Raw genomic sequence first — 26,626 nt, 5'->3', positions numbered from 1 at the left:
AATCTTTAAAAAAGATTTTGTTTTACATCCTATCTTCACTCCAAGCCCCCTTCACAATCTCTATTCTGATAGTTATCATTCTGGATAGGTGACTTATTTCCAAATCTCGTCGTCTTTCACAGCTGGCTGCTGGAAATCACAAGATGAACCAGGATAACTTGCCCTGGTTTCTTTGGTATCCACTGTGTTGGTCACTAATGGCCTTGTTGAAATGAGAAATAATTTTATTGTTCCTTTAATGGTGGGACATTCCTTTATAATAAAATGGCTGTGCTATCAAACTGCTTTTCACACCGTGAATCTTGATTCCTTATCAGAACACTATGGCATGCACAAGACAGATTGGTGGAAATTCTTGTAATTGTCTTCCATTAAAATATCCAAGTATGGCCATTAGTTTCTTAACAGTTCTTGTTTCTTCTCAGAACCTTCAACTCCTCCATCCGACATGAAGTTGAATCCAATTAATGCTTACTCAGTCAGAGTTCGATGGCTGCCTCCAACCGAACCAAATGGCATTATAGTTGAATACATTATTTTGTATAATGCAAACTACACACAACCTGATGACCTATGGAATTCACTATCCAAGGAAGGTGAGTATTGGGGAAAACAGTCAAAGGTTTTTGGTGAAAAAAATGCTTTGTACCCCCATTAAATACCAATTTTCCGTTCTCTTGTTATCTGAATGTGCCACCGAGATATCCAGTGTAAGATTTAGAAGTGCTAGTGATATTTCATCTAGTTACAATAACACAATTGCAAGTTACAGAATCTCTGAAAAATGTTAAGGTCTTATTTGATTGAAGAGACCAAGCTCACTGGACGTCAATTCCAATTTGGTTAAATGTGTGCTTAAAGTTAGTGGTTTTACACACACATTTCTATTCTTTGCTTGGGAAATATTCCAACTTGATCAAATCAGATATTAAAATGTTTGCATCCATTATTGTTGGGCAGTAACTGCTATATAAAAATATATATATATCTTTGTGGTTGAAGATAAAGTTCCACCTGTTGACTGGTAACAAAGTCTTTGCTGGTATCAAGACTTAAAAATTCTAAGGTTTATTTATTTGGAGAAGAACATGTGTTTATATAATACCATTCATGACTTCAATGTTGTAAAGTATTGTATTCATTATTTAGGAAGGACAGACAAATAGAGAAAGGGAGTGGGGTAGCATTGTTAGTAAAGGAGGAAATCAATGCAATAGTGAGGAAGGATATTGGTTCGGAAAATCATGATGTAGAATCTGTTTGGGTGGAGATAAGAAACACCAAGGGGCAGAAAACATTGGTGGGATTGTCTATAGGCCCCCAAACAGTGATGGAGATGTAAGGGAAGGTATTAAGTAGGAAATTAGAGATGCATGCAATATGTAATACAATTGTAATCATGGCTTTAATCTACATATAGATTGGGCAAATCAAGCTAGCAGTAATACTGTGGAGGAGGATTTCCTGGAGTGTGAACCTGATGGGTTTTTTAGACCAATAATGTTGAGGAACCAACTAGAGAGCAGGCTACCCTAGACTGGGTATTGTGCAATGAGAAAGGATTGATTATTGTTGTGCAGGGTCCCTTGGAGAAGAGCGACCATAAAATGATAGAATTGTTCATTAGGATGGAGAGTTAAGAAGTTGAATCCGAATCTAGGGACCTGAATCTAAATAAAGGGAGCTACGAGGGTATGAGATGCGAGTTGGCATTGATGGATTGGGGAATCTTACTTAAAGAGTTGACAGTGGATAGGCAGTGTCCAATACTTAAGGAACCTATGCATGAATTACAACAATTATTCAATCCTAAACAAAAACAGACTTACCTGGAAAAACTCAGGTCTGGCAGCATCGGTGGAGAAGAGCAAAGTTGACGTTTCGAGTCCTCATGACCCTTCAACAGAACTGAGTAAAATTAGGAGAGGGGTGAAATATAAGCTGGTTTAATGTGGGGGGAGAGAAATTGGGGGGGTGGTTGTAGGGACAAGCAAGCAGTGATAGGAGCAGATAATTAAAAGATGTCACAGACAAAACAGCAAAGAGGTGTTGAAGGTGGTGATATTATCTAAGAGAATTTGCTAATTAAGAATGGATGGCAGGACACACAAGGTACAGCTCTAGTTGGAGTGGGGTGAAATGAGACTAACAGGGCATAAGAGGTATAGATTTAAAAACAATGGAAATAGGTGGGAAAAGAAAAATCTGTATAAATTATTGGAAAAAAACAAAAGGGAGGGAGAAGAAACGGAAAGAGGGTGGGGATGGAGGAGGGAGTTCAAGATCTAAAGTTGTTGAATTCAATATTCAGTCCGGAAGGCTGTAAAGTGCCTAGTTGGAAGATGAGGTGCTGTTCCTCCAGTTTGTGTTGAGCTTCATTGGAACGATGCAGCAAGCCAAGAACAGACATGTGGGCAAGAGAGCAGGGTGGAGTGTTAAAATGGCAAGCGACAGGGAGGTTTGGGTCACTCTTGTGGACAGACCACAGGTGTTCCGCAAAGCGGTTGCCCAGTTTGCGTTTGGTCTCTCCAATGTAGAGGAGACCGCAATTATTCAATCCTGCCTGGTATAAAAATAAAACAGGAAAGGTGGCTCAACCATGGATTACAAAAGAAATTAGGGGTTATATTAGATTGAAAGAGGAGACATATAAAATTGCCAGAAAAAGCAGTGAGCCTGAGGATTGGGAGTAGTTTGGAATTCAACAAAAGTGGACAACGAGATTAATCAAGAAGGGGAAAATGGAGTATGAGAGTAAACTTGCCAGGAACATAAGAACTGACTCTAAAAGCTTCTATAAATATGTTAAGAGAAGAAGATTAGCGAAGACAAACGTAGGTCCCTTACAGTAAGAAATGGGGAAAATGATAATAGGGAACATAAAATGGCAGAAGAATTGAATATACCTTTTGGTGTTCTCTTCACAAAAGAGGATGCAAATAATTTCCCAGAAATGTTAGGTCTAAGGGATCTAGTGAGAGGGAGGAATTGAAGAAAATCAATATTAGTTTAAAAAAAAAACAATGGTGCTAGAGAAATTAATGGGGTTAAAGGCTGAAAAATCTGCAGAGCCTGATAATCTACATCCCAGAGTTCTTAAGGAATTGGCCCTGGAACTATTGAATGCATTGGTGGTCACCTTCCAAAATTCTATAGACTCTGGAAAATTCCTACAGATTGGAGGGTGGCAAATGTAACCCCACTATTTAAAAAAGGAGGGAGAGAAAAAACAGAGAATTGCAGACCAATTAGCCTAACATCAGTAGTGGGGAAAATGCTAGAGTCTATTATAAAAGACATGGTAGCAGAGCACTTGGAAAGCATTAATGGGATTAAACAAAGACAACATGGGTTTATGAAAGGGAAGTCATGCTTAACTAATCTACTGGAATTTTTTGAGGATGTAACTAGTAGAATAGATAAGGGAGAACCAGTGGATGTGGTGTATTTGGATTTCAAGAAGGCTTTTGATAAGGTCTCACGTGAGAGGCTAGTGGGCAAAATTAAAGCACATGGAATTTGGGGTAATATACTGGCATGGATTGAGAATTGGTTGACAGACGGGAAACAGTGGAAATAAATGGGTCTTTTTCCGGATGGCAGACAGTGACTAGTGGTGTGCCACAGGGATCAGTGCTTGGGCCCCAGCTTTTCAAGATATATATAAGTGACTTGGATGAGGAAACCAAATGCAATATTTGCAAGTTTGTTGACGACACAAAACTGAGCGGGGTTGCGAAGAGGATGCGAGGAGGCTTCCGGGCGATTTAGACAATTTGTGTGTTTGTGCAAACACATGGCAGATGCAATATAGTGTGGATAAATGTGAAGTTATACGCTTTGGTGTTAAAAGCAAAGACAATGTTATTTAAATGGTGATATATTGGGAAATGTGGATGTACAAAGGAATCTGGGTGTCCTTGTACACCAGTCAATGAAAGTAAATAGGCAGGTGCAGCAAGCAATTAGGAAGGCAAATGGTATTGTTGGCCTTCATTGCAAGAGAATTTGAGTTCAGAAATAGGGGATGTCTTACTGCAGTTATACAGAGCCTTGGTGAGACCACACCTGGAATATTGCATGCAGCTTTGGTCTCCCTACCTAAGAAAGAATATACTTGCCATAGAGGGATTGCAACAAAGGCTCACTAGGCTGTTACCGGGGATGGCAGGACTGTTGTATGAGGAGAGATTGGTTCAACTAGGCCTGTATTCACTAGAGTTTATAAGAATGAGAGGGGATCTGAATGAAACGTATAAAATTCTAACAGGGCTAGACAGACTTGATGCAGGGAGGATGTTTCCCCTGGCTGGGGAGTCTAGAATCAGGGGCCACAGCCTCAGGAAATGGGCCATTTAGGACTGAGATGAGGAAAAATTTCTTTACTCAGAGGGTGGTCAACCTGTGGAATTCTCTACCATAGAAGGCTGTGGAGGCTGGGTCACTGAGGATATTCAAGAAAGAAATTGGTATCTTTTTGGACATGAGTGGCATCAAGGGGTATGGTGAGAAAGTGAGAATATGGCATTGAAATAGAAGATCAGCCATGATCGTATTGAATGGCAGAACAGGCTTGAAGGGCTGAATGGCCTACTCTTGCTCCAAGTTTCTATGTTTCAGATATCCGAAAAAAATTCTGAACAAATAAATTACTTTTGAAGTATAGCCAAACGTGTCTGCCAAATTGGAGATAGCAGATGAGATAAATAAGATAAGCTGCTTGTATCCATGACATCTTTGTCAACCTCTCCTTTAGCACCCCCCCACCTATCAGTGACCTTCCACCCAGCTTCAACTGGTCCCAACGCGCACCCCCCCCCCCCACCAAAACAAACTGTATAAATTTCATCTCATTTCTACTTCTCTTTAGCTCTGAAGAAGAGTCATACGGGCCCGAAACGTTAACTCTGTTTCTCTCTCCACAGATGCTGTCAGACCTGCTGAGTTTTTCCAGCATTTTCTGTTTTTCTTTCAGATTATCTGTTTTCTTGATGTTAGCCGAGGGATGAATGTTGACCAGGGCAGTGGTAGAACCCCACATTCTCCTTTGAATAGTGTTTTGGGATCCTAAAAAGGCAACTTAATTTAATACCTCATCAAAAAAAAATCTGCTCTGTACTGCATCGAAGTGTCAATCTGGATTATGTGTTTTAAGTCTTCCCTCTCAGAGGCAAGAGTGAGCCAAGCTGAAATCCTAGAGTCATCTGCAACTCCATTCCTGTTGGAGAAAAGACTACTTACCTATAGACTTTTTGCAAAACTATGTTCTGCATCCAGAATTTACTTATTTGTTCAGTAAACATTTTCCTGTAGAACGTTTTCTGCGAGCTAACAATATCTCCATAGATAGAACCAACCTTATCAAATTCCCTTACTTTTTTTTATTCGTTCATGGGATGTGGGTGTCGCTGGCTAGGCCGGCATTTATTGTCCATCCCAAATTGCCCTTGTGAAGGTGGTGGGTGAGCTGCCACTTGGAACTGCTGCAGTCCATTTAGTGTAGGTACACCCACAGTGCTGTTAGGAAGGGAGTTCCAGGATATTGACCCAGCGACAGTGAAGGAATGGCGATATATTTCCAAGTCAGGATGGTGAGTGACAGGTGGTGGTGTTCCCTTGTATCTGCTGCCCTTATCCTCCTAGATGGTAGTGGTCATGGGTTTGGAAGGTGCTGTCTAAGGAGCCTTGGTGAGTTCCTGCAATGCATCTCGTAGATGATACACACTGCTGTGCGTCAGTCGTGGAGGCAGTGAATGTTTGTGGAAGGGGTGCCAATCAAGCTTCTTGAGGGTTGAAGCTGCACTCATCTAGGCAAGTGGAGAGTATTCCATCGCACCCCTGACTTGTGCCTTGTAGATGGTGGACAGGCTGTGGGGAGTCAAGAGGTGAGTTACTTGCTGCAAGATTCCTAGCCTCTGACTTGCTCTTGTAGTTGCAGTATTTATATGCTCATCCAGTTCAGATTCTGGTCAATGGTAACCCCCCTTCACCCATGACACTGATAATTTTGGTGGGAGGGGGGTTCAGCGATGGTAATGCCATTAAATTTCAAGGGGCTAGATTGTTGGAGATGGTCATGGCCTGGCACTTGTGTGGCACAAATGTTACTTGCCACTTGTCAGCCCAAGTTGGACATTGCCCAGGTCTTGCCGCATTTGGACATTGACTGCCTCAGTATCCGAGGAGTCACTAATGATGCTGATCACTGTGTTATCATCACCGAACATCTTCACTTCTGACCTCATGGTGGAAGGAAAGTTATTGATGAAGCAGTTGAAGGTGGTTAGGCCTAAGAAACTGCTGCAGTGTTATCCTGGAACTGAGATGGTTGACCTTCAACCATCTTCCTATGTGCTAGGTATTGCTCCAAACAGCAGAGAGTTTTCACCCTGATTCCCATTAACTCCAGTTTTGCTAGGTCTCCTTGATGCCACACTCAGTCAAATGCTGCTCCGCAAAAGATTTCAGATGAAACTTCCCTATTCCAATTTTTTTAGCTCTCTTGTGATTTGAGAATTATTGTGTCCTTGCATGTTACTTCTCTTCAGAGGTGGAGAATAGAAATAATTTTGCTATCCAAGCCAGAATGGCTTTTAGTTTGCAGCCTAGAGCAAAATGCACAAGAGAAATAAAAACAAAGATGCAGGTGCCTAGCAATGAGTTTATGAAGAGTAGTTTAAAAAAAAATCATGACTGTGTTTACCTTGACCTTGAAGCCATGGATAATTTACACTTCCCTCTTAATCACAAATTCACTGTATAAGATCTTGATTCATAGTCTGTTATTAAATGAAACTTCTTGTTTCTGTGATAACTCAAAAATAAAATAAAATCTTGTATTCTCAAGTGAGCTCTTATTAATTTTGCTGTAGTTCACAATGTAGACCATAGCCCTGTTTTTGCCCATATTACGATGCATTCACAAAGTTAGTGATGGTGCAAAGCTAAACCTATGACTCTTTAATGCTAAACTTGAATATAGATTGGATATAAGAACCCAAACTGATTCGGAACTGCAGCAAGGCTCCCCTTTCAATGCCTATTCTGCATCATCCTGGTGTCAGGTTGGGTTCTGCATTTCACTATAACTGTAGCATTGCAGAGTAAAGCTACTTTGTACCAATCCTGCAGTTATGGTGTATTTGCAGCCCGAGACTCTGGAACATACTGGCTAAAAGAGTAAAAAATGGGAGCTAGCATTGATGGTTGGGAGAATGTTCATTCAAGTTCAAGGTAAGACCACATGCTGAAGAATGATCAACTTTATATATGCCTGTGTCTGAAGCAAGTGTTCCCTCAATTTCTACCTATAAACTCAGAAATGTCATTAGATATTGATTGAAGTTACATTGTTGATAACAATTTGTGTTGCAAGTATCTTCAGTAGTCATTTTTATGTTTAGGGCACATTTTCAGCACTGATGTGCAGGGACTAGAGAGTGATACTCGCTACTTCTTCAAGATGGGTGCAAAGACAGTTGTAGGAACAGGACCATACTCCACAACAAAAGATGTGCAAACCCTGTCTAAACAAATATTAGGTAAACTTTGACGGTTTATATGCTGCTTTGATATTGTATAATTTGGAGATGTATTATAAAACACATAACGGAGTAGTAAATAAATTGTTAATGTATATTTGCAATATTAATTAACGTTAAGTCAAAAAATCAAATTTAAATACACGCAAATCACAAGTGTAGAATATTAAATTTTATGCAGTATCAAGTGTGCTCTGCTTATGAATCAAGAAAAAAGTCAATCTGGCCGGCCTGTTTGAGATGCAGTGCAATTTCTATGTGAGGCACCATAGCGTGCAGTAATTTGATTTTTTTTTTTAGAGTGTTCAACTTGCATGGCTACAAATGAAAAAGCACAACTCATAAATTATTCTTTAATACGTCAAACAGAATGCTCAGTGATTCACTATGATCAATCCCTAAGCTTAAAAAAATCTTTTCAGTGCTTTTTTTTCTTACCAAATTTCTCCCTTCTGTTTTCCCAAAAGTGTTGACTCCTTGCTGGGGCAGGTTACATGGGCATCTGTCACCTTCCAGTATGTTAACCAAGTGGTCAGTCTTATCTGCCCCTCTTGATCATCGCTCCCAGGATAAGACTGCTATTATTCCTTGGGATAGCAGTAGGGAGGTCTGAAATCTGTTTCACCCCAGTCTCTCAACTCTTGATGGCTTTAGCCTCAGCTTAGGCCTTCAGTTGAAAAACAGCTTGATCTAGTCTTCACTGTTCTTCTGCCCTTTTTAAATGGGCCTTTGGCTCAATTAGTGCTGGACCAGCAACCTGTTATGTGCTAGCAGTGGCAGACTAGCATGGATGCCACCAGGAGTTGCCCCACATACATAATGTCCTCTGATCCAGGGAAATGTCAGTTTAAGATGGGGTCAGGGCATTGGGTGGAAGTCTGGCCCCAGCGCTCAATGGGCAGGAAGAGGAATTCCCAAACCATTATATTCTTTTAACAAACGTTATAAGTGAAATGCCCTGATAAGAAATATCAGTCTGTATTGTAGCGGTATGAGAACTATGCTGATGAATATTACTAATGCTCACACTGCCCTTTGGCTGCTGAAACATTGTAGAATGACTGCTCAGAGCTCATTTCACTATTTATGTGTTAAGCTGACCTGCCCTGATGATGCAGAACAAATGATGTAACATTCAGCAAATTGAAACTGGAGGTCTTTAATCTGCTACCTAAAGTGGTGAAGTGTTTGTGTTTCCACAAAACGTTAAACTGCAATAAAATATGTGAGAATATTAAACCTAACAAAGCCCTTTTCATGGAATTAGATGGAAATATATGTGCTTTGAAATTCTGGTGAGTACTTGAGTCAGGTTTGTGCTAATTATGTTGCTGGGGTGGTGACGTGCACCTTCAATTTTATAATCACAGATGCACATTGCAAAAGTGATAGGCTACTGACTATTTTCTTTTGCTATCAGGGCTGCATGATCTTCTTGATATACATTCAGTGACGGGCATCATTGTGGGTGTCTGCCTCGGACTGCTTTGCATTCTCTTTTGTATCTGTGCTAGTTTCTGCAACAACAAACGGAGGTAAAGAGCTAAGTCTGCCTAATGTATTTTTGTTACTCATTTTGGATAATTAATCTGCAGTAAGCTGTTCGGGCTGTGTTGACAATTGTTAACAGTGCTATTAGGAAGGGAGTTCTAGCATTTTGACTCAGCTGCAGCGAAGGAACAGTGATATGATAAACAGGGATGGTAAATGCTGAACTGCTCAAATCCCAGAGGGAAACTTCAAACAGCTGCCATAACTATTTTGCAATTTGTATTTTTATTTCAAGATGCATGCCTTGAATTCAGTAGTAATAAGTTCACTGAGCCTTAGAGGTTTTTTAGAAAACTAAATTAAACATTTGTTAATAAAAAATGATTTTAAGCACATTGGTCTACAAATTACTACTATGATAACTCCTAAATCCCCTAAATAATCTAGCTGCCAGTTACACCTCTGTGAAGGCAACAGTAAAACAACATAGATTTCAACAGACCCAGGCAAAGAACACAGCACCCTGGACAGTGATATTTAAAATGAATTCTCTTAGCTTCGGTTACTGGAGACAGCAGCTTGATACATAGAGGCTGGAGGATTTTCACACTTGTTAGATCTTAGAATTCCATCTTTCCTTACACACAACCTCATCTCCTTTATACATATTTCTGCCTTTTTAATGTAAACCCCATTGTTCCAATATGTCTTTGCAACTTTACTTTATCCATCATATAAATCTTTCATAGCACTCATATTATCGGTAATCTTTGGGAAAAATAAACACACTGTTTGGCTTAGCCTCTTATGGCTAGGTGTAACACCTAGCCTCTGAAATTCACTACTCTGGTTTATCTAAAAATGCAAATTTTCTTCACACCTCACATTCGAAAACTTCAGCCATGTTTACGTATTTAGCATTACAAACTTAGTTTCCCTTCTGATGCACCCATACCAGCCATCTTTAATTCAATTAAGACTCACACACACACACACACACCTACACATGGAGGTGTGTAATCCAACCCCACTATTAACCTACCTTTACAATAGATTACAATAATATTATAAAAGTTATTGTACTTTCATGACAATAGTTCCAAAGCAGGAGGATGTGTGACTTGGAGGGGAATTTGTAGGTGGTGGTGGTGTTGTCATGCATCTGCTGCCCTTGTCTTTCTGGGTGGTGGAGGTCACGGGACAATCTCAGCAATCCAAATGAAATTTGTCTCAACAGTCTTAACTCATTGCCAAGTGAGTGTAGCTTCACAGCAAACGACTATTCACAATTAACTTGGTGTTAACAATTCCACTTACAGATTTGTATCATGCTAATGTGTATCAAGTAACTAATTTGGAATATCGTATGGGCCTCATTTAATGATGGAAAATCTTTGTATTGACTGCCTCCACAATTATGATACTGCAGATCAATTAAGTATTGAAAAATATTAACTATTTTTGCTTAAATATTATGTAAAATTATTTTTTCCAATTTTTAAGTAAATATACATGCTCATCAAGATGTATGATGTCAATGCTGGCTGGTGTAAATGAACAGTTGACTGCATTTTGCTTGTAAATCAGTATCAAGCACGCAGATCAGGTATGATGAAGCTGATAAACTGTTCCATAATAAAGGTTTCTTTTTCTCTCTTTGTAGCACATTATGAACACACATAAAGAGCACGTTTATGATTTTAATACACAGTGGATAAAAGAAATAGTCCTACTCCCTCCCCCTTTCTGTTATAGCTTGAGCCCAGTCACGGGGTAGCAAGTCTACTGCCCATCTCATTCTTGTGGACTGAATGAAAGCACCAATTTAAATGTGAATAAGTTGTTTGCTGTGAAGCTGCACTCACTTGGCACTTGAAACAAATTTACCTTGGATTGCTTAGATTGTCCTGTGACCTCTACCACCTAGAAGGACAAAGGCAATGCCACCACCTGCAAGTTCCCCTCCAAGCCACACACCATCCTGCCTTGGAACTATAATGCTGTTCCTTCACTGTCACAAGGTCAAAATTCTGGAACTCTCTTCCTAATAGCACTGTGTGGACTGCAGCGGTTCAAGGCAGTGGCTCACCACCACCATCTCAAGGGCAATTAGGGATGGGTGATAAATGCTGGCCTAGCCAGTGACTTCCATATCCCGTGAACGAATACATAGCATAAAAGATGTCAGAGAATTTTAATCCATTAATTTAATTCAAGCTCCAGAGGTGAAAAATCATTGTTATAAAACACTGCACAGCTCAACCCATGAGCAAAACTTTTAAAAGATTGGAATTTAATTTCCTTTCCTCTGAAGTGTACTCCTAAAAAATTATCTTGAATGTAGATTTTTTTTCCACCATGCCCCTCCTTCTGGCTTGCCTAGCTTGTGTGTTGATGATTGAGAAGTGTGGTGGATAGCATGTTCTTTAGTCTCTTCCTATGCTAGTCCAAGAGCAAGCATGAGAAAATTACAAGAGCTGCCTGGTATAAGTCTCTATTTTCTGCCCCTTTAAGTTTACCCCCCACCATACGCTTTTTTCTTTTATTTTGCATTTTTCATCTAACCAACATGCAAGAACTTGATCATGGTGTGCTATCCTGTTAGTAGGTATAAAATTTAAAAATAAAACATCCTTTTCATAGGTTCTGTTTTGTTGTAATCAAAATCCCATCAGAGAAGCAAGGGCAGCTCCAGACACAAAGGCTAATAAGTAGACTTCAGGCAGTTAGTTTTGTTTGTTTGATGCTGAAGTAAAAAAGTAAAATGGCTAATGTTACATATCTTTTCATTGACAGAGAAGGTTCCTCGGGTCCCGATTCCCACCTGACCACTGAACATGCTCACTACCGCAGGGCAAGGAAAGCTTCTTCAACTCTCAATATTTCCCATCCTCATGCACATGAGCTGGAAACACTAATGTCTGCTCCGTCTGAAGATCTGTCCCTGTCTACCAAGTTAACTGAACTCACTGAGGTGCAAATATTTATGGATACCCGTCTTCCAGATGATGGCATTCAGCTAAAATTAAAGGTATTTTTTGACATGCTAAATCATCTTCTAAATATAGTGGGATATACAAATATGAGGTTGGTGATTAGGAGTCAGCTGAAATATTGGTAGTCCACAAGATTGCACTATGAGTCTGTTTTCCTATAGAATGGAGGACATTGGTGTTTTTTTTCCCCCTTTTCCAGTGTTTCATTTCTCTCCCAAAAGAACATGAAGGTCACTGGAAAAAAAGAGACATGCTGGCGAAGCTTTTCGTCTTACACTGATCAGGACAGGCACAAGAATACCAAATTTCAGAGAGTAAACAGTGCTGATTGCTTGGCAAGTAGACTCTGGCATTGCCATGGAGAATGCTCCAGTGAACAGTTATCCCCCAAGCTTTTTTTAAAATTCAAAAAAAAAGAAAAGTCAACCTTGGTTGAGGCAGTGTCATGGAGAGTGCCCAGGGAACAGTTGTCCTCCATGCTTTTGCTTAATCGAAAAATGAGTAATGTGAGGACATGTTTTTTCTATTTGCAGAGGACAAGGCCCTGCGCATGAATATATGTAGCTTCTAGCAAGTATAAGTGAGCCACATTGCAAGCCCAACTGATGCTCTTAAATTGGTGGTTTGTGTAATTCTTAGCACACTTGGGATTGTTGAGTAAGTGCTGTCTAATCACGGAATCTCAATTTAAGATTATCAGTCAGGCTCGCAATATGGCTCACATAGGCTTGCTAGGAGCTGCATATATTCTCACGCAGGCAAAAGGAATATGTCCAGGCATTGCGTCTGTCTTAATCAAACAAAAGCATGGGGGACAACTGTTCACTGATAGTTTCCCCACGGCAATGTCTCCAACCAGTCAGAGTCTACTTGCCAACCAAAGTATAAATTATTGTTCCCTTTGAAATTTGGTATTCTTTTGTCTGTCCTGATGAGTGCAAGACAAAAAGCTTCAACAACATGTCTTTTTTCAGCAATACACAAGTTCTGTACGATGAAGAACATGAAGTTCCGGAATCTAAAAAGGAGAATCAATAGAATAACACTTTTTAACATAGTTTTGTTACCGTAATATTGTTGATATAATCCTTCCTTCCCATAAGGTTTTAAATAGCCTCTTAAGCACTGTTTCTCTACTGATAATCTGTCAGCTCTCTGGCAATAAAATTGGCCTGTATTTAACTTCGAACAAAATGTTTTCTTTCTTTAGTAAGTTATTTTGTGCCCACAGATATGCTGCCCTTAAGCTTCAAGAGTGGCAAAATTAAAATGCCACAGATTATTTTTCTTCATGCATCTCAAAATTTGTAATCATCGACACCAACACCCATCCAGGACCCTCCACCCCTGCCTGTCCCTCTGACACCATCATGCCACTTTACCTATGGAAGAGTTTTACCCACCTCCAATATTCTCCCTCCACCTGGACCCCTCCCTCTGGATTCTTACCTTCTCTTGATCTTTTCTTTAAGAACTGTCGGCGTGACATTAGTTGTCTCAATTTCTCTGCTCCTTTCACCCACTCTAACCTGTCTCTCTCTGAACTTGCTACACTCTGTTCTCTCAGGTCCAATCCTGACATTGTCATCAAACCTGCTGACAAGGATGATGCTGTGGTTGTCTGGCGCACTGACCTGTACCTCAGAGGCTGAGCGTCAACTCGCAGACACTTCCTCCTTACTCCCCCTGGACCATGATCTCATCACTGAGCATCAAGCCATTGTTTCCAGGACTCTTACTGACCTCATCTCCTCCGGAGATCTTCCTTCCACAGCTTCCAACCTGATAGTCTCCCAACCTCGGATGGCCCGCTTCTACCTCCTACCCAAAATCCACAAACAGGATTGCTCCGGCAGACCGATCATGTCAGCCTGTTCCTGCCCCACAGAACTCATTTCTTGCTATCTTGATTTAATTCTCTCTCCCCTTGTCCAGTCCCTTCCCACTGACATCCGTGATTCCTCTGACACCCTACATCATATCAACAATTTCCAGTTCCCTGGCCCCAACCGCCTCCTCTTCACCATGGACGTCCAATCCCTCTACGCCTCCATCCCCCACCGGGATGGTCTGATGGCTCTCCACTTCTTCCTTGAACAGAGTCCCGAACAATCCCCATCCACCACTACTCTCCTCCATCTGGCTGAACTTGTTCTCACACTGAACAATTTCTCCTTCAACTCCTCTCACTTCCTCCAAATAAAAGGTGTGGCTATGGGTACCTGCATGGGCCCCAGTTACACCTGTCTCTTTATGGGGTATGTGAAACATTTCTTGCTCCAGTCCTACTCTGGCCCTCTCCCACATCGATGATTGCTTCGGTGCTGCTTCATGCTCTCGTCTGGACCTGGAACAATTTATTAATATTGCTTCCAATTTCCACCCCTCCATCATTTTCATATGGTCCATCTCTGACACTTCCCTTCCCTTCCTTGACCTCTCTGTCTCAATTTCTGGTGATGGACTGTCCATCAATATCCATTACAAGCCTACCGACTCCCACAGCTACCTTGACTACAGCTCCTCACACCCTGCTTCCTGTAAGGACTCCATTCCATTCTCTCAGTTCCTTCACCTCCGTCGTATCTGTTCTGATGATGCCATTTTCAAAAACAGGTCCTCTGACATGTCTTCCTTATTCCTTAACTGAGGTTTTCCACCCACGGTGGTTGACAGGGCCCTCAACCATATCCGGCCCATCTCCCGCGCATCCGCCCTCACACCTTCTCCTCCCTCCCAGAGCCATGATAGGGTCCCCCTTGTCCTCACTTATCACCCCACCAGCCTCCGCATTCAAAGGATCATCCTCCGCCATTTCCGCCAACTCCAGCATGATGCCACCACCAGACACATGTCCCCTTTACCCCCCCCCCCCCCCACCGGCGGCATTCCGTAGGGATGGTTCCCTCCTGGACACCCTGGTCCACTCCTCCATCACCCCCTACACCTGAATCCCCTCCCACGGCACCTTCCCTTGCAACCGCAGAAGGTGCAACACCTACCCCTTTACATCCCCTCTCCTCACTGTCCAAGGGCCCAAATACTTCTTTCAAGTGAAGCAGCATTTCACTTGCACTTCCCTCAATTTAGCCTACTGCATTCGTTGCTCCCAATGCAGTTTCCTCTACATTGGAGAGACCAAACGCAGACTGAGTGACCGCTTTGCAGAACACCTTCAGTCTGTCCGCAAGCATGACCCAGACCATAAGACATAGCAGCAGAAATTAGGACATTTGGCTCATCAAGTCTGTTCCGCCATTCAATCATGGCTGATAAGTTTCTCAACCCCATTCTCCCGCCTTCTCCCCATAGCCTTTGATCCCCTTACCAATCAAAAAGCTATCTATCCCAGTCTTAAATACACTCAATGACCTGGCCTCCACAGCCTTCTGTGGCAATGAATTCCATAGATTCACCACTCTCTGGCTAAAGAAGTTTCTCCTCATCTCTGTTCTAAAAGGTTTTCCTTTTATTCTGAGGTTGTGCCCTCGGGTCCTAGTCTCTCCTACTAATGGAAACATCTTCCCCATGTCCACTCTATCCAAGCCTCTCAGTATTCTGTAAGTTTCAATCAGATCCCCACTCATCCTTCTAAACTCCATCAAGTATAGACCCATCGTCCTCAAACATTCCTCATATGTTAAGCCTTTCATTACTGGGATCATTCTCGTGAACCTCCTCTGGACCCTCTCCAGGGCAAGCACATCATTCCTGAGATACGGGGCCCAAAATTGCTCTCAATATTCTAAATGTGGTCTGACCAGAGCCTTATAAAGCCTCAGCAGCACATCCCTGTTTTTATATTCTAGTCCTCTTGAAATAAATGCCAACATTGCATTTGCCTTCCTAACTACTGACTCAACCTGCAAGTTAACCTTAAGAGAATCCTGCACTAGGACTCCCAAGTCCCTTTGCACTCCCGACTTCTGAATTCTCTCCCCATTTAGAAAATAGTCTATGCTTCCATTCTTCCTACCAAAGTGCATGACCTCACACTTCCCCACGTTATATTCCATCTGCCACTTCTTTGCCCATTCTCCTAACCTGTCCAAATCCTTCTGCAGCCTCCCCACCTCCTCAATATTACCTGTCCCTCCACCTATCTTTTTATCATCTGCAAACTTAGCCAGGATGCCCTCAGTTCCTTCATCTAGATCATTAATGTATAAAGTAAAAAGTTGTGGTCCCAACACTGACCCCTGCGGAACTCCACTAGTCACCGGCTGCCATCCTGAGAAGGACCCCCTTATCCCCACTCTCTGCCTCCTGCCAGACAGCCAATCTTCTATCCATGCTAGTACCTTGCCTCTAACACCATGGGCTCTTATCTTACTGAGCAGCCTCCTGTGCGGCACCTTGTCAAAGGCCTTCTGGAAGTCCAAGTAGATAACATCCATTGGCTGTCCTTTGTCTAACCAACTCGTTACCTCCTCAAAGAATTCTAACAGATTTATCAGGCATGACCTCCCCTTGATGAAACCATACTGACTTTGCCCTATTTTACCATGCACTTCCAAGTATTCTGAAATCTCATCCTTCATAATGGACTCTAAAATCTTACCAACGACTGAGGTCAGGCTAATCTGCCTGTAATTTCCCGTCTTTGCCTCACTCCCTTCTTAAACAGCGGGGTTACATTAGTGATTTTCCAGTCCACTGGGACCCTCCCTGACTCCAGTGATTCCTGAAAGATCGCCACTAACGCCTCTACTATTTCTTCAGCTATCTCCTTCAGAACTCTGGGGTGTAATCCATCTGGTTGAGGTGATTTATCCACCTTCAGACCTTTCAGATTTCCTAGCACCTTCTCCTTGGTAATGGCCACCATACTCACCTCTGCCCCCGACTCTCTTGAACTTTGGGGATATCACTCGTGTCTTCCACTGTGAAGACTGACGCAAAGACCTCCCTGTCGCTTGCCATTTCAACACTCCACCCTGCTCTCATGTCCATCGTTGGCCTACTGCATTGTTCCAGTGAAGCTCAACTCAAACTGGAGGAACATCTTCCGACTAGGCACTTTACAGCCTTCCAGACTGAATATTGATTTCAACAATTTTAGATCATGAGCTCTCTCCTCCATCCCCACCCCCTTTCCAATCCCCCATTTTTCCCAATAATTTATATAGATTTTTCTTTTCCCACCTATTTCCACTTTATTTAAATGTATTTCCATCCATTGTTTTATCTCTACCTTTTAGCCTATTTCGATCCCTTTCCTTCACTCCACCCCACCCCCGCTAGGGTTATCTGTACCTTGCTTGTCCTGCTTTCCACCCTTAGATAATATCACCACCTTTAACACCTCTCTGTCCTTTTGTCTATGACATCTTTTGGCTATCTCCACCTATCACTGGCCCTCTATCCAGCTCTACCTGTCCCACCCCCCCTTAAACCAGCTTATATTTCACCTCGTTTCTATTTTTACTTAGATCTGTTGAAGAGTCATACAGACTCGAAACATTAACTGTGTTCCTCTCTGCAGATGCTGCCAGACCTGCTGAGTTTTTTCAGGTATTTTTGTTTCAAAATTTGTAATGTTCCTCCAAGCATAACTGAAATCCCTACCCCATGTGCTTCAAATATTTATTGTTTGTTCAAGCACTGCCTATTTCTGGAATGCTTGCAAACACTCAGGCCAATTTGTTAAGAGATTCCCTTCATCTGGTAAGACCCACTTCATTGAGCAGGCGGATGTTACATTGGCATCCTGTTTATAAAAAAACCACAAACGAAAGCTTTAAACCATTCTAAGTGATAAGATACACTTTACTCGAGTCCGGAGGTTCACTTTACATCCTGAGTCAGTTGACTCAGCCGTCCCTCTCCTTATTTTAAGCTTAGCCCTATCCCCACCAGATAATAACTAAAATGAAACTTTAGAATGTCCTGTTCTAAGGCCAACTGTGGAGAACCACTTTAAGTTCTGGAACAGGAGAACTATCCTGTTAATCTTTGAACCATAGAAATGATCCACTTGGCTGGCCTTTTAAAATGAGGCAGGATTCCTAAACTTAGAATCTTTATCTTGTGAATAATTGTTTCAGAAGAAATAGCTCCATCACAGAGCTGTTACACAGAATGAGCTTTTTTATATAATCATCTGCCAGAAGAGGGACACACCAGTGAATGGTACCTGAAGCAATATGGTCTGCTTACCTACCAGCATTCTAAGAATAGAAGAGATTTTATTTCTAGGATCTTCTGGTATCCTTGTAGTCTCCTTTCAAATTAGCATTGTGCTTTTTGAGCAAATAAATGGAGTAGTTCAGAAGACACTGCGTATTGAGGGAACTGGTTTGCTCAATGGACCTTGGCATCTATGTGTCCATAATACATAAAATTCCTCAGTTGCTCTATGCTCAATGAAACATCTGTCGGGATTCTTGCTTTCAAACTTAGATGAATACTTCAACCACTATAAACAATAACTTAGATTTATGTAGTGCCTTTAACATAGAAAAATATGCCAAGGCATTTCACAGAGACATAGAGGAAACACACTGAGCAAAAAATGAGATATTATCATCCCAATTGTACTCTTTCTTGTGGTGGCAAACGCTTGAAACTTAAACAGTTGTGCATCTCTCCTGTTTGACTTGTCAGAGCCTTCCAGTTAACAGGCTAAAAAATGAATATTTAGTAAATGCTCACAGTTTTTTGGAGAATTTTGATTTATTTTTAATGCATTTGAGATATATTAGTTGAAATTTCTCTTAAGGTCTCATTTGTAGTTGCTCAGTTTCAGTCAACACTAGATATGATACCCACTGCTGAACTGTGCATTTAAAAGTTTAGGGCGTTTTTCCTTTACTATAAGTAAAGATTTTTTTTTCTTTTGCTTTGGCAAGAGACAAATTCCTTGTTAAGGAAAACAGCTAAAATGTCAAATTGTTAACTTAAATTTAATATGAGGAATTTATTGTTGCATGAGATGTGATTTTTGAGAACCTTTCCTGGATTTCTCCCTTCGGTTTTTTTAATTTTTGGTGAGTTGATGGGCTTTTTTTCTTTTTATTTCCACTCTTAAAGAGTGCTTGGAATGGCTCTATTCATCACAAGTGGGCAAATGATGCAATTTGCTATAGCAGTGCAATTCTGCCAGATTCAACCTGCAAGACGAATGAACCACTGAGGCTTAACCCTGGTACCAGTGAAGATGATCTACATGGAAACTTTGTTTTTGACAATATTCTGGTATGTTATTTATTATCCCTATTTCAGCTCCTTATGGTTTTCTTCAGAGGAGTTAAGTTCAACAAGTAATTTGAAATTAAGAGGTTATCATGGTAAAAGTGTAGAAATCATTTCAGGGTGGGAAATAGAGCAGGCTTGAGTTTGTGGAGTTGATTGTACACCTCGTTTGGGCTTAATGTTAACTGTAACATTGAGTTAAATATTCTGTGATTGAATTTCCATAGGTGTTCTTCTAATCATCCTATGTAACTTTGATGGAAATTCCACATACGATTGGGAGAACCTCCATGGAAATATTCTGGTATTAAAACTGTCATGTCCAGGTTATTTTCTCTTTTAGGTTTCTGGAAGCCTCTAGAAAATAGTATGTTTGGTTGTTATTTATGAGACAAACAAACAAAAGCATGAAAAGGTGTGTTCTCTAGGTTGTACTGTAACACCAATGACCAGTAATATGCCTCCTAAACACTAGATTGCCAAGTAGAGAGTAAATGAAGCAACAACTACAACTTGTATTTATATAGCATCCTTATTATAATAACTCATCCCAGGGTGTTTCACAGGAGCATTATAAAGCAAAATTTGACACCGATCCACATAAAGCGATATTAGGACAGATGACCAAAAGCTTCGTCAAAGAGGTAGTTTAAGAAGTGTCTTAAAGGAAGAAAGAGAGATTTGTAGATGGAATTCTAGAACTTAGGGCTTTGGCAGCTGACGGCATGGCCACCAAAGGTGGGGCAATTAAAATCAAAATGCTCAAGAGGCCAGAATTAGGAGTGCAGATATTTTGGAGGGTTGTGGAGCTGGAGGAGATTATAGAGATAGGGAGGGATGAGGCTATGGAAGGATTTGAAAACAATGATGAGAGATCAAGGTGTTGCATAACTGGGAACTAATGAAGGCCAGCAAGCACAGGAGTCATTGGTGAATGGAACTTGGTGCAAGTAAAGACACAGTCAACAAGAGATTTGGGTGAGCTCAAGTTTATGGCGGGAAGAATTTGGGAGGCTGGCTAAAAGTACATTGGAATAGTCAAGCCTGGAGGTGACAATGTCATTGATGAGGGTTTTAGACAGCTGCCAGTGAGAGGGATGGAGTCAGTAGCTAGGGAATGAAGTTTGTAATAGGGAGTGGAGACAATGGATTTTATTTTTCCAGCATTGGAGGAAATTTCTACATATCCAGTACTGGATGTTGGACAAACAGTCTGATAATTTTGAGACAGTGGAGATGTCAGGAGGTGATGTTGAGGCAGAGTTGGGTGTCATCAGCGTATATGTGGAAACTGATGTGTTTTTGGATGATATCATGGAGAGGCAAAATGTAACTACACAGTGCATCAGCATGGTTACATCAACTGCCAAAGGCTATAAAATCGATGCAAAGTGCAACAATTCATTCATTTCTAATGTACTTGGATGCATTTCTGACATACAAAAATGCCGTACTGTTAATTTATGCTTGGAATTACTGTAGCCTCTTGCTTCAAATCATGCATACTTGATTTAACATTCTGATCAAGCTACCCAGAGAACTTGAAGGGTCATTCGGACTCGAAACGTTAACTGTGCTCCTCTCTGCAGATGCTACCAGACCTGCTGAGTTTTTCCAGGTATTTTTGTTTTTTTAACAGAGGACTAACTTGGATACTTACAAAAGATCATTCGCCATTTTTGTTCGGATCTAAAAATGTGACCGTTTCTTTCAATTTACCAATCACAAATAAAAATTAGAGCATCGGGGCCCAAAGTTATTGTGTGTCCTGCACAGTACCATTTAGGAAGTCTCCACAATTATTTGCTTCCTATAATGTTAAATCAAAATAGGTAGATGATGGCATCTTACACTGCTGCCATCATGCAGGGATACCCAGAGGCAGTTTGAGCTACATTATACCCATGTCATGTCTTTATATCTCATTTGATCGCATGCAAAACTTGACATGTGTAGCAGACATTGTGCATTTGCTCAACACTATTGGCTAGTTCTAATAGTGACACAATAGTGACCCAGTTAGTTCAGGTACTTGGTGTTGTGGCACCAATGAGGGGTCTCCCTCTCCTAAATTTATAATCTTACTGTCTGGAAGATGCGGAATGAATAAAAATGACAGATTGCCTATCAGTCATAGTTATCTTCATTATTCTCCATATACCATGACCCTACCCATCTATCCCTACAAGCTATACAGACATGTTTGCTTTGGGGCAGTATTGTTGGGAGTTCTCATTTCATAACCAGTCAAAATGCAGTGATGAGGGCCTATAGGGCTTTGTACAAAGGGAGAGCAGAAAATATGTGGGATTGCCACTTGGCAAGAGCATGACACTTTATGCATGTGAAATAGCATGATTTCCTTGGAACAGATTGAACTGTGATATAATCTACCAATAATTCAAAGTTCTTTTTGCACTTTTTTTGAATTATCCAATGATTTGATTAAAATACCATGAATAACAGGGGGGAAGTAGTGACTAAAGAAATTTGAACACTCAAATAATTTGAATTAAACAACTTGAAGAGGAATAGACTGTGTCTCTGTGGTGTATGGAAGTTGCATATCTTTTGAAGAATCAACAAGACATACTAGGTAGTCTAATGGTTTTCTCTTGGATTATTGTCAATGCTTTGAGATGCACTTTATTACCTGTAGTACTGAAAATGTATTAAACATGAGCTGTAAGATGAAGCCTGTATATATTTAGTCAAAACCTGGTTGATGAATAGTCTTGGGTTCTTCACATTTCTGGCAACATTGTAAAGTTTATCTTGCATTTTTAGAGGAGATTTGGCTCTCCAGTTTCTCCAGGAAACTCCTGGTTACATAATATTCGCAGTGATTAGTAAGTATTTGGGACTTTTGGTGTAAGGGTGAGGATGCATGTAGCAAGAACTTGAAGAATTGGAAACCTTAGATTTATGGTTCCCAAAGATTTCCAACACTGAGTTTTCCTCATCTCATGTCTGGAGTTGTTGTAGAAGAACTGAATCAAGATTGATTGCCCAGGCTAGTTAACAGCTGTAATTACCAGGATGGTAGAAGGTGAAGTAAGTGGACCTTGGTCTTTTTTCATCTAACAATTCCGCTCAATTTGGTTTATTAGTCTTTATGACTAGGGAAAATTATATATTGTCATGCAGAATTGGCATTTCATTTCTTGCGGGATTTCAGCAATTTTACTATAATGTAGTAAGTGTAGAAATTCAAGAAATTTTGTGATTTGTTGCAGGTTGTCATGTCATGCTGTGCCAAATCACTTACCAATTATAAATCATGGTGTTACCTGAATGAGAATCTGAACCTTTTACACAGGGACTAGATGAATCTAAACCATAAAGTCATTTTTCTTTTTAAAATTTTTAAACAGGGTACAGCAAGGAAGGAACACCTGCCTTCAGGTTTGAATCGTGTTGAAGCTGAGGTTATTGTTCATTCTGAATTATCAGCATCAGAAAGAAACTCCACTTGTGAGGACCAAGATTGGCAGAGTAAGGAAGATCTTCAGATTAAGTCCATTTCTGCTTCATCCACAGAAGATCTTCACAGTGAGTATATTCCTATGTTATCTGCTGAAGACTGGAAGGGAAAGCAAAACCTTGAGGGTGAGTGTACTGCTGTTGTACCAGTTGAAGATTGGAATGAAGATCTTCAAAGCAAGTGTACGCTTGCTTTGCCTGCTAAAGAGAGTCAGTCTCTTGAGATTTGCAAGAATTCTTTGTCTGCTGTTGCAGACGAAGTGATGGATTGCATTGATGCAGAAAAGCACAGGGATGCCACTGAGCCACAGGACAACTCATTGTTGCATTCTAAAACTAAAAGTAGCAAGATGAAGACATCTGAATCCCATGGGCTTACTAATGGTTTTCAGAGCATTGAGGGTTGGAAAAGCTCAGTTAATGGTTTCACTTTAAAAAACAGAAACTCAGAATCATCATGCCTGAAAAACACAGAAACTTTCCCTGCTAGATGCCAGCCTTTGCTCACAGGTGAGGATGTTGCTGCTCATCATTTCATTGCCTCTAGTATCACTACTACCTCAGCATCTGAGAAAGACTTGTGCCCATAATCATTAGCACACTACTGACTTTCACAAATACTGCGGTTTACCCTGCAACTGCACACTCTACGAGTGCCTATTACCACATCTACCAAGGATTCTTGCACACCTCAATAAAGAGCCTGAGATCAGTTACCAGGCCTCTGTATCTAGTATTTTAGGAACATGCTCCTCTGTGATGGAATGACCTTGTTTTGCTGAGAACTCCCTCTTATTTAATATTATAAAGTGAAACTGTGTGTTTTAGAGTAGCATTTATAATACTCTCACCTTTCTCCAATACAACAGAACTACCTCATATCTGTTAAAATATTGAGTGTATTGTACTCCATTAGTTTTGTAGCTTGTTTTTATAGTTATTTTATTTTTATTACCTTTGCACAGGTTTCAAAATGACCTCTTCCGTATTCCAATTGGAATTACTTAAACAACCAGTGCTTGATGAAACACTGAAACAAAACTAAATTTAAGAAACAGATGCACATGCACCTTTTCAGCCATGCCTCCATGGTATATGTAAAACCCAAAATGAATCAGATGTCATAGACGTTGGGTAATTCTGAGAAAGATTTTAGATACACACATGATGAATGTGAAATATATTTTTTTCCCAAAATAGCGTGCCAAATTGCAATTAATGCTGGTGTTTCATCATTCTGGTGAATTTGGCTTGAAAATGTGTTTGTATCCTGTGGGGTCTACATTGTATCCGACGAGTCTGTAATGCATGCACTGGGAATTTCCTGTGATTTTCTGCCAATCAGCTGCCAAAGGTTCAGCAGAAACTCCAGGAAAAGAGCAGCAAATAGGGTTTCCACTGCAGTGTTCTATTGGGAAAACTCCCAAATTCCTGGTGATATTCTCTATTTAATTTATAAATGGTTTTAAAAAAAAAAGTTTCTGCAGGAAGAGTGATGGGGGAGAAAATACTTTGGATGATACTTGTTTAAATCTGAAGCTTAAGCCTTAATTTGAACCCACCACCATCCCTTACCTGCAAAATGAAAATTAAGCCTTATTCAGAGCCCGACGCCACACCTTAACATGAAATTTAAAGCAATTCTCTACCACTGCAAAACACATTTCATTGTAGAAAAATAAGTAACCTCCATTTGCTTTTGGCAAAATTTTAAGATTCAAGACCAGTAAATTAATGTATATTTAAATAGCTTTCAAAAGTGCATCAAATCCTGTTACTTGATTTTAGGAAGACTGTACATACAAACAGTTTTGCTGACTGTACATTTTTACTATCAAACACCTATTCATCTATATATTAAATTTCTTGTGTATAGCACCATCTTCCTTCAATCACATTTTGTTGGTAGAAACCATATTGTGGAACATATATTTGGGCTCACTGAAAAAGTTGCTGATGCCTAATTTATTTAAAATCTTTCAGACAGCTTAATATACTTTATCATTAAATGCTAGATTACAATAATTGACACCTTGTCCTGTCATCATCTCCTCCCTTCTGTTCTGATGTATCTAGTGATTTGACATTTGGCACAAACTGCCTATTAAACAGTATCAACAGACTAGTCAGGATGATGCATTCAAGCACAATCCAATCTTCACCCAATGTCCGTGTACGCACACGCCTCAACAGAGGTCAATGGATAGTAATCAGCAGGAAGAACCATAGTATATTTTTAATCCTCCTCCAGAACCCCAAAGGTACTGAGAACCATTGAAGTACCTTCGCCATAATATGGCTAAAATCAGTTAATGTGGCACAGATGAAGGATCAAATAACCATGCTATTTATTGCATTTATCAATAGAGGCAACGGATTGAACTTTTGAACATAAATATGACCGGTTTATTTAATAGCCTTTGTTTGTAGATGCAATAAATTAATAGGTCCACTTCCATATAGCAGTTGTTACAATTCAATTAAAATGAAAGAAACACCAATTTATCAATTTTTAACTGAAGGAGCTGAAAATCAAAAATGTGTATTTTAAGATTTTTTTTCCCCTTTCCTATCTGTAGTGTCCCCATTACACCCTTGACAGTAGAGTGAAAATTTGTTAGGCCTTTGCCTATTAGTATAGAATGGTAAATGACAAAGCCCAACCTATTTCTATGATTCTGCCTTCATCAACTTGCTGCTGCCACCACATGATGACATTGCTGTGATTGGTTCTCTACATGGTGGTATATGCATAAACCTGCTTTGTGCAAATTTGCAACGATATTTTGTTCTATCATGCAGAACTTATAGTGGAAATGTACAGTTGGTATGATTGTCCGAGTGGTCTGGAACAAGTTACATTTGTCAGCATGTTTGTAAACAAAAGTTTCCGTTCTGTTTTGGTAGAATCTACTAATACTTCTAACTGCCTCTTAGGATTTCTGCTATACATTTGTGTTAGTGTCAAACTAGTAAGCAACAATTGTTCTAGATAATGTGCAAAATCAGTGAATACAAAATAAACTGTACACCTAGTTACTGTGCTTTAAAGAATGCATATTGGGCATTGAAAATGTTCAAAGTCTACAGTCATTGCCGAGTAGTTTTGTTTGCAGCTACTGCAACTGTAATCTTACCATTGAAACCATCTTGATTCACATTTAGATGGAGTATTCTCCATCACAGACTGATTTTACTTAGCTTTCTTGCATGTCACAACTGATTTTTTTCAGTATCGTATTTCTTTTCCTGCTCGCCCAGCTATAGAGATTAATGGGTACCAATGCTACTTCTTTGATAGTTGAGAATAAATATAGAGAGCCTACTTTTTTGTGTCCTTTGTAAAATGTTACAAGGTTAAGTTGGAGTGAGGGTTTAAAACAATTCAATGAAGAAGCTAGTGGTAATAAAAACAGAAAATGCTGGAAAAACTCGGAAGGTCTGACAAAATCTGTGGAGAGAGAAACTGTTAACATTTTGAGTCCATATGACGTTTCTTCAGAGCTAAAGAGAAGTAGAAATGTGAAAAGAAGCTAGTGGTATCTGCTTCATGCCTCGTTAGTAAGAGTCCTGTGAATCAGTAGGTACTAGACATCTGTAACTATTTCAGGACTGCAGTATTATTTTGACGATTAATTTTTTAAAAATGACAATGGGGGTACAAATTAATCCAGATCCTTTTTGTTTTCAAAAAGGTAGAAATTGGCTAACTGCTCACACTGCTAAGGTAACCATAGGGAGCTCACCCCATGAAAACTAATTTTGGACCACCTGCCTTGACAGTAGTGGCTCTTCGGTAAACTGGGAGGGTGGTTGGTTGAAGTGGCGAACAGGGTTCTGCTTGTGACTCCTTTGGAGTCGACTGCACAATCTGGTTCTGAAGGAAAAAATTTAAAATAACTTGTATTTGATTGGCGGCCA

At 40.3% G+C, this 26,626-nt stretch overlaps 1 protein-coding gene across 1 annotated transcript in view; it reads left to right on the top strand.

Annotated features, from left to right (window-relative positions):
- Nucleotides 1-24,372, top strand: part of igdcc4 (immunoglobulin superfamily, DCC subclass, member 4) — a 140,446-nt gene extending 116,074 nt beyond the window's left edge. The window contains exons 15-20 of the mRNA XM_041174907.1: nt 426-596; nt 7,404-7,541; nt 8,962-9,076; nt 11,829-12,063; nt 19,061-19,225; nt 22,597-24,372. Coding sequence (XP_041030841.1) covers nt 426-596; nt 7,404-7,541; nt 8,962-9,076; nt 11,829-12,063; nt 19,061-19,225; nt 22,597-23,295 — 1,523 coding nt within the window. The 3' untranslated portion in view covers nt 23,296-24,372. The remainder of the gene's footprint in view (nt 1-425; nt 597-7,403; nt 7,542-8,961; nt 9,077-11,828; nt 12,064-19,060; nt 19,226-22,596) is intronic.
- The last annotated feature ends 2,254 nt before the right edge of the window (nt 24,373-26,626 follow it).

This window comes from Carcharodon carcharias, chromosome 26 (genome assembly GCF_017639515.1).
Source record: "Carcharodon carcharias isolate sCarCar2 chromosome 26, sCarCar2.pri, whole genome shotgun sequence".
NCBI lineage: Eukaryota > Metazoa > Chordata > Chondrichthyes > Lamniformes > Lamnidae > Carcharodon > Carcharodon carcharias.
The sequence above is the reverse complement of the archived record's forward strand: the minus strand, read 5'-3'. Positions and strand labels throughout refer to the sequence as shown.